General features: G+C 34.0%; 1 protein-coding gene across 9 annotated transcripts in view; it reads right to left on the bottom strand.

Moving 5' to 3' along the window:
* Positions 1-9,400, bottom strand: part of LOC106883769 (phospholipid-transporting ATPase ID) — a 212,086-nt gene that overhangs the window by 14,436 nt on the left and 188,250 nt on the right. For all 9 annotated transcript variants that reach the window (XM_052978605.1, XM_052978602.1, XM_014934894.2 and 6 more), the window contains 7 exons: positions 8,295-8,457; positions 7,276-7,365; positions 6,305-6,470; positions 4,260-4,336; positions 1,563-1,664; positions 1,151-1,270; positions 585-682 (listed from right to left, as the gene is read on the bottom strand). In XM_052978605.1, the coding sequence (XP_052834565.1) occupies positions 585-682; positions 1,151-1,270; positions 1,563-1,664; positions 4,260-4,336; positions 6,305-6,470; positions 7,276-7,365; positions 8,295-8,457 (816 nt within the window). The remainder of the gene's footprint in view (positions 1-584; positions 683-1,150; positions 1,271-1,562; positions 1,665-4,259; positions 4,337-6,304; positions 6,471-7,275; positions 7,366-8,294; positions 8,458-9,400) is intronic.

Here is a 9,400-nt window from a genome sequence, read left to right as displayed (position 1 = left end):
GCACTTATGCCAGTGGAACGTGAAAAACATTCAAGCGAGGTCATTGCCAGTGCCACTGGACTGGCTCCCGTGCAGGTGGCACGTAAAAAACACCATTTTGAGCATGGCCATTGCCAGTACCACCTGACTGGCCTTTGTGCCGGTGGCACATAAAAGTACCCACTACACTCTCAGAGTGGTTGGTGTTAGGAAGGGCATCCAGCTGTAGAAACTCTGCCAGATCATATTGGAGCCTAGTGCAACCATCTGGTTCGCCAGTCCTCAGTCAAATCGTCCAACCCATGCTAGCATGGAAAGCGGCCGTTAAACGATGATGATGATGTATATATTTTTTGCTGGTGCATATTGGTGAAGTGAAAAGATGTAAGCAGAAGTATAAAAATAATCTATGGATAAAATCTGTGGTGAAATATAATGCCTCATAAATGAAAATTATAGATTTTTTAGAGTTTATTTACTTCACTTGAAATCTTACTGTGACTTGCAACATTTTCCTTAAACTCGCAACCTAATTTAAAGGTTCGGTGACTTCTTGATATGCAGTATGTTTGTTTCCATATATTTGTTATAATAAAGCTAAATACCTGGCTTCATGATGTCGCTTCTTCCAGTCAGCATAAACATGAGGTTCAATTTCTTTTGCAGCAAGGCACAATGTTCGCAAACCATCTTGGGCAAATTGCTACAAAAATGGATATGTTTCTTTTTTATTAAATATACAGTTTAATTAAATAAAAGTAAAGTTGTAAATGATATGTAAACAAATAAAAAATACACAGATGCATTATAATGGCATATGTTGTTGGCACTCCATCGCTTACGACGTCGAGGGTTCCAGTTGATCCGGTCAACGGAACAGCCTGCTCGTGAAATTAACGTGCAAGTGGCTGAGCACTCCACAGACACGTGTACCCTTAACGTAGCTCTCGGGGATATTCAGCGTGACACAGTGTGACAAGGCTGACCCTTTGAACTACAGGCACAACAGAAACAGGAAGTAAGAGTGAGAGAAAGTTGTGATGAAAGAGTACAGCAAGGTTCGCCACCATCCCCTGCTGGAGCCTCGTGGAGCTTTAGGTGTTTTCGCTCAATAAACACTCACAACGCCCAGTCTAGAAAATAAAGTTCCTCGCTTTAGCTTTCAACTTACATTTAAGTGTTCTAAAGTCAGTTCCTTGAGATTGTTTGATTCTGGAGAGAGTAGTGTAAACACCAATGTGTCAGCACCTTTACAAAGCAGCTGTATAACACCATCTTTCTGAACTATCACCTGCAGAAAAGAAATATAGTCAGAGAGAAAGTAGACCATTATAGTATTACTATTTAATCTAAGTTAATAGAAAGTATTTTACATGGAAGTTTAATATTTGTTCATCACACTGGGCCAATTCCAAACCATTATTATAATTCAACAGTCATTTACATATGCTACACTTTCACACATTCCAAATATAATCATATCAGTTTATGCTACATACAATAGATATCAATATGCATTCCACTTGAGTAAATTCACAGTTACAATTAAAAGCAGCAACAGAAATAAACCTATGACAACTTACAGACATTCTTTTTCTAACGTTGTTGAAATCTAGGATACACAGCAGTTCATAGGTTTCCTCAGTACCATTCACTTCAATAGTAATAGTGTTTGGAGTACGAGACTAAAAAAAATAAGAGAAATTTTGTCTTTAAACCAACACAGTAAACATTAATAAACTCAGAAATCAAGGAGAGGCAGCATATCAGCAAGTGTTTCAAAATAACAAATATAATTTTGCAGGACATTAATGCTTTCTCTAGATAGAGATAAATAGAATGTTTATCATATTTATATGTACACAATGCTTTTATTAGCATGAGGTCACAATTACATTCATCAACATTTAACTTATGCAGTAAAGGTAAAGACCCTCTTCAGTCATGAATGACAATGGGTTTGCACCTAGAAAGTTATCCACCATGGCACAAGTCCAGCAAGGTTGTTTATGGACGACCAGCAGTCACCCATGCATACCAGTTTCCCCTCTCCACACCACCAATGTTAGGTCAAAACAGCTTGGCACCAGTGACATCGCAACTCATTTCTGCAGCTGAGTGAACTGGAGCAACATGAAATAAAGTGTCTTGCTCAAGAACACAACACACAGCCCAGTCTGGGAATCAACCTCACTACCTCATGAGTGTGAGCCTAACGCTCTAACCACTGAGCCATGCACCTAGCAAATATACATTCAAAACTTTGCACATATACAAAAGATCAAAATTACATATATTGTTTTATGTCTATTGAATATTCATTTGCATTTGTAACAGATGTTGAAAATTATAGTTTGTCTATTAAATAAATCTTCTGGTAGTGGAAATATTTTTCAGGAAAATTCAAGCAAATTTCTAATTTCTCTTCTGCACGAATTCTATGGTTATGTGTTATTTACAAAGATATTAAAAAGTTTACTAAGCTGTTTTGCATAACACTAAGTACACAAGTACACCAAGGTTTCCCAACCACATGGTTTTATGTTCAGTCCCATTAAGTTCAGTCACCCTGGGTCAGTGTCTTCTACTATAGTCTCAAAGACTAGTGAATGTATTTGGGAGATAGAAAATAAAAGATGTGTGTGTGTGTGTGTGTGTGCGTGTGTGCGTGTGTGCGTGTGTGTGTGTGTGTGTGTGTTACTGTCACCTTGCCTTGATATCACATGAGAGTCATAACCAAGTGTCACCATCATGCAAACTGTATTCTTCAGTTCCGATCTTCCATGAAAATATGTTTGGTTATGAGGAAATATTACCTTACTTAGAAACAGGTGATGGCTAACAAGAAAGGTGTCTGGATATAGAAAATCCACCTCAATAAATTCTGTCCAACCCATGCAAGCATGCAAAAGTGTGCATTAAAACAATGATTCTGACTCATAACCTTTAGGATTGATAATATGTAAATACAAGGATTCATTTGATTTTTATGACTCACCTCACAAAATGAACCATCTACATAACCCAAAGAAATATTTATTTGTTAAATATTTTTATATGTTACTGTTAAATTTGCTCATATATCTTATACATAAATGGCAATTTCTGTCTGTTACCATCTTGCTGCCTACACCAATGAACCAATCTTGACGAAACTTTGCATACATATTAAACTAACATCCAGTTCAATTATAGGCTAATTGGATATCAATAAAAATCTATAATGGGCACTCTAGCAGGGTTGGGCTATCATTTGATAAAATGAGAAGGATGCAAGAGTGTTAGTCTGAGGAAAATGTAGTGGCATAGTCAGTGTGGCTGATATCAGAGAAGGGAAGAACAGCATTGTGTAAGCGACAAATATAGAGTGGCATTGGATGATAACGTTAATACAGCTGTCATTCACGGATATACATGAGATGCTACTTACATACTTACATAAATACATAGATACATGCATACAGACACACACACACACATGCACATAACTAACTTTTAAAACACTAAGGAAGGGAAAGAAAGATGGGTGTGAGGCATATGTGGCTTTAAGGAGAGAGGGGATCGGTGGCTTTTCTACTGTTCATTGCAAAGAAACACTCACACAGACACACATACATACATATATATACATAAATAAGTACATACATATGTCCATCATACACCATTTTAAAACTCGTGATTACTTGTGTGCAAATTTGTAAATGTGTGTGTGCATGTGAAAGAGAGACGTCCTACAACTGTCTGTCTCTCTACTTTTGTAGGGTCTTCCCTGTTGCTGTCACATATTGTGAAATTTTAAAATTACTTCAAAATTTTCAAATTTGGTATATTGAAATAATTTTCCACATTAAATCTGATTTTGTTATTTATTTTGTCCAGAAAAATTGCAGAAAATGTTACTGAGGTTTAATCAATTTTACCTAATCAGAAAACAGGATTTGGAAGCTAGCATTTTCTGCATGATAGCTATCTATCACGAAATTGAAAGCAAAATCATTAGAGGAATTTTTATTTAACAAAAGAAAGCAAAGCATTACAATGACCAAAGTTGTAAGAACTTCTGAAGTTTTAATAAGTTTTAATGAATAAAGTCATGTGAAATGGTCAAACAGACATGTAAATAAATTAAAAAGGAAAAAAATCCTCAATGAAGTTTTTTTGCGAAAAATTGCACAAATCTGTCCTGATCAAGAGTCCTATTCTATTGTAAACATTGCCCAACAATGATAGGCTATTCAGCTAGTTTTTAATATCTCTTCACATTGAAATGAAAAATTTACCGTGAATACAAAACCAAAATTTCGGGCAGCAGATACAAGAGCATTCTCATCAGGAGACTGGGCTTGATATTCCAAACCTAACAAAAATATAAATTTAAAAGCATTCTTAGAAAGAAAAGACATTACATTTGAATATCTTTATGACTTAAACTGAAGAGAAGAGGCTGAACCAACAGACATTTTAGTGTGTTCTGGACTATGTAAAATGAGGTAACTGGGAATTACTACAATTTAGCTGGAATATCTACCAAAATTCAGTTGAAATTAGGAACCAATGAACAAAAACTTTGAAATTTCCTCCACACAACAAAGAAATTTGTCACCAACATATTGAACTGCCAGTGAAATTAGTGGAGAAGTACAAATAAATAGAAACTAAAAGCCATAAGTTAACAGAAATGACAAATCTTAGTAAGATCAACCAGATGAGCAGGAATAGGAAGTTTCAGTGGAATGTAGTTCTTGGGAAAATGAATTGGAAATGTTTAGTTTGATGTCTTCTGATTAAAATGGAATTATCATCATTGTTTTGATCCTGCTTTGCATGTTGTCATGGATTGGACAAGTCAGTGGGGTCCAATTCAGTTTATTTTTATTTACTGCCCTTGTGGACAGATTGGAAGATTAGGTCTCATTCACACATTTAAATTTTTGGTTTGGTTTTTACGACTTGCTAATTTTCCTAATACCCACTACTTTACAGGATGTAATGGTGACATTAAAAGTGATAAAATTGAAGAACAGAGACAAATGCATGAAACTCCTGTTATCTAGGAGATCTAATTAGCAGTAGAGGAGATCATAACAAGATGGGGAAACATTCAGGAAACTATCGTTTTTGCTTCTTTCTTGATTTTAATGATCTATTCTTTGCATGAAGGTTAATGGAATGTATCATTCTATTTCTTTCAGCTTCTTTATTGTCCTAAAGTTATCATTGTTAGCAAGAAGGAAAAGACCCTTTCTTTTATGGAAGGAGACAAACGTTTATTTCTTTTTGTGGGAATTGCGAAATCTAGAATAGTTAAAAGTTAGAAAAGAGGGCATATAAAACTAGCCACTAGTGACCTGAGGCACACCATTAATTCCTTCTTGAAGAATGTCACTACCAGTGAAAGGGGAAAATGAATATATGCATATTATGAGATGTTCTTTGAAAGAAATTCTGAAAATTTCCATTTTTGAAAAAAAATATCATTACAAAAAGCTATTCATTGAACTGTTTTTCTTCATTTTCCTTACATCACTAACTTATGTTTACTTTTTACCAACTCCAATGTTGGTGGAACCACAATAATCTACATACTACCTTATTACAGAAGGGAAGATATATTGGATAATGTAATCCGAGATACACTTACTACAAGACAGAATGATCATAGTTGCAAGACCTTTCATCAACAGTCTCTTTGATCAGAAATGTCTTGGAGCTAAACAACAACAGAGTTATAGATCAGAAACAGGTAATATGATTTTTATCTACTAAGTTAATGTAACTTTCATTAAGAATTTGTTTAATTAGGCTTCAAACATAAGTAATAAGAGTCTAGTAGAGATTCATAACTCAAGTAAGTGAAGTGGGTGTGAACTAGGAACCCAAAGACTTGTTGATTCGATAAATTGAGATCCAGTTCTTGCACCATTAAAAGTAATAATGAAAAATTTCTGAATAGACTACAGTATTTATCTGGTACCTTTTTTATAAAATCTGGCAAGATGAAGCACAAAGCCAACCGCCATGGATTTTAACTCAAAATGTGAAGGGACATAACTCACTACAAAGCATTTTTCCAAACCCTCTATGAAGTTGTCTTGGTCAAAGATACACAGCAATATAACTTGCAGAATATGAAGATTTATTTTGCTTCATGGAATGCAAATTACCATTTCTAATATCAATATCATTGGGCTCTATAAGACAGAAGAATCTAGAAATACTAAATCATAAGTTATATATCTTAAACGTTACATCTTTGGAAGAAAATTACATTTCAACATCAAAAATCTTAATAAATAAGTAAATAAAAATTTAACTAATTACTAACCAGTTTCTTTCATTTCTGGCATCACAGTGTGACATAGTGCCAATAGCCTGAAAAACTGCCAAACTTTGGGGTTGTTCCTACGTATCTCTTCAATGAGACGGTAATCACTAAACATGAAGGACTTCTCAGCATATTGGTTCTGTGATAGATCAATTCTTGGGCCTCTCTGGAAATGAAAGAATGGTTTTCAGTAAACTACCAGATTAAATGGAATACATGCAAATTACATGGTAGGCATAGACTGAAATTCGGTACATGGATATACATATAGATACTAGTATCTTTCCATACAATCTTTTATCTGTTGCTTTTCTCTCTTTATTCTCTTCTCTTTCTTAATGAATTTCTCACAGGCTGTATCAATGCTTCTCCACCTAAAGTAAATGTCTAGCTCAAGAAATATCTATTTACATCATACCAAATGTCTTTCTTCCACACTCTGATTTCCTTTAATATAGGTTTTTCTTTGCATAAGAACTAAACAGAGAATATATATATATATAATTTTTTTTCTCCGTGTTTTTCTCCTTGTCTCCGTATTCTTTCTGTTGAAGAGCGTAGCTCGAAACGTCAAAGACTTTCCGTATTCCCAAGCGTCATACTAATACATCCTTTTGTTATTTACACCACCTGTCCTCGCCTGTTGTTGTTTTTTCGTATATTCTCCCATATATATATATATATATATATATATATATATATATATATATATATATATATATATTTATCAGACATTCTGTGATCATAACCTCAATAAAAGCATAACTCATCACACAATAAGTTCCTTCAGCTATCCAATGATAACAGATTTTACATTTTTGAAGAATCATTTTCATAATAGAATTTCAATGTTTGTACTATACTTATTATCTATTTGTGCAAATAATGTATTAAATTTTACTTTAATTGCTTAGACTTGTCACCAAATGTTTCTCAATGTTTATATCTCACAGAAATTGAATACAACTTACCTCACTCACATCAAGATTTTTACCAGGTTCATTGACATAATCCCCATAATATTTTCCATCAATGGAACATTTGTTAAAGGTCATGATGTTCTAATAACAATAGGAAAATATAAGAAAACAATAAAGATCAATGAGGGAAAACTGGATACAGTTTGATAAAAATATGTGCAGTATTTTATTTCATAACTTCTTTACTCAGCTTAGAGATAATTTAAGAATTATTAAAGTTCTTTTACCTTTCTATTAAACATAGTAATGCTCAAATATGTATGTGTGTATGTAAAAGTGATGATGATATATGTCTATGCATAATACTTAACACAGAAATATTTGTAGCTAAAATAAAATGACTTATATGAGACTATATTACAGTAACTACACTAAATAGGTTATTTTTAAATCTTATAAATTCATTATCATTTTATCTTGCCTTTTCCCAATGTTTGACTGGGATTAAAACAGTCTGTAGTGTCACACAGTCATTTTCCCTTGGTTTTTGCAAAAATGAAAACAATTTGAAATTAAATGCTAGCATAATTTACAAGGAACTAAAATTTAGTAGACACATCCGATCTACATAAAATGGAAACTAATTCTTAATATTTGACTATAAAAGGCGGCAAGTTAGCAGAAACGTTAGTACACTGGGCAAAATGTTTAGTGGTATTTCGTCTGTCTTTATGTTCTGAGTTCAAATTCTGCCAAGGTCAACTTTGCCTTTCATCCTTTCAGGGTCAAATAAACTAAGTACCAGTTGCATACTGGAATCGATCTAATCGATTGGCCCCCACCTCTCCAAAAATTTCAAGCCTCGTGCCTAGAGTAGAAAAGAATATTTGACTATAAAAGAGTGACTGTTGTTTCTTACCTACAATGAAAAATAGATAACATGAGGTTTCAAAAATTCACTGTATGATCTGAATCCTTGTATTTTTGTTCTATTAAAGTATGACCAGCCTGCACAAACATTGCATTTGAAAAAAAGAAATCAACAATATTCCTTCTATTTTGTTACTCACCTGGGTTAGTGTACCTGTTTTGTCAGAAAAGATATACTCAATCTGACCAAGTTCTTCATTCAGTGTTGTTGTACGACATTTGGCTGGTGTGTCAGCTTTCTCATAATACATCTTTACATCCCAATTGATCATTAAACTGTGAGCAAATCGGATCATCTCCACACTGAATTAAAAAAAAAAAAAAAGGAAATTAGAACATAATAAAGAATACACAGACTACACAATTTTTGCATATCTCATCGGGAAATTGACAAAAAAGATTGACAAGTAAAATGAACAATTCTACTTGTCAATATACAGACTTGTGTAATTGCTACGATTGTAATACACAAGCTTTAAAAACACTCACAATGATGACAATGATCATTTCTGGTGAATGTAAAATTTCAAAGCTGCAGAGAATAGTTACTTTCCCTGACATAGGAGCAACTGTCATGGAATTTATTTTTCTGACACTATCAATAATTGTTTCAAATTTTGGCACAAAGCCAGCAATTTAAGGGTAGGTGTTAAGTTGATTACATTGACCCCAGTGTTCAACTGGTACTTATTTTATCGATCCCAAAAGTATGAAAGGAAAAGTCGACCCCAGCAGAATTTGAACTCAAAACATAAAGACGAATGAAATGCCACTAAGCATTTTGCCTAGCATGCCAACAATTCTGCCAGTTTGCTGCCTTAGACATCATTATAAATGACCTCAGAGACGTTATTATCAATAATGATCTCACTTATACTTCAAATCATCTAAACAGTCAAAACATGTCAAATAAATTAAAAGTTACCAGATCATTTCACAAGTAGCACAAAATGTTCAGAAAGTAACAATGTTCAGAAAGTAACAATGTTCAGAAAGTAACAATGTTCAGAAAGGAGTGCAAAATGAACACACACACACACGCACACAAACACACACACCTACAGACATAGCTATGTAGGTTAAGAAGCTCATTTCCCAATGACATGGTTCTAGATTCAGCCCACTGCAAGGAACTTCGAACACGTACCTTCTACCATAGCCTCAGGTTGACCAAAGCCTTAAAAGTGGATTTAGCAGATAGAAACCAAAGAAGTTAATCGTGCATGCGCGTGGATGGGGGGGGGGG

Source organism: Octopus bimaculoides, chromosome 2 (assembly GCF_001194135.2).
Source record: "Octopus bimaculoides isolate UCB-OBI-ISO-001 chromosome 2, ASM119413v2, whole genome shotgun sequence".
Lineage (NCBI taxonomy): Eukaryota > Metazoa > Mollusca > Cephalopoda > Octopoda > Octopodidae > Octopus > Octopus bimaculoides.
The sequence above is the reverse complement of the archived record's forward strand: the minus strand, read 5'-3'. Positions and strand labels throughout refer to the sequence as shown.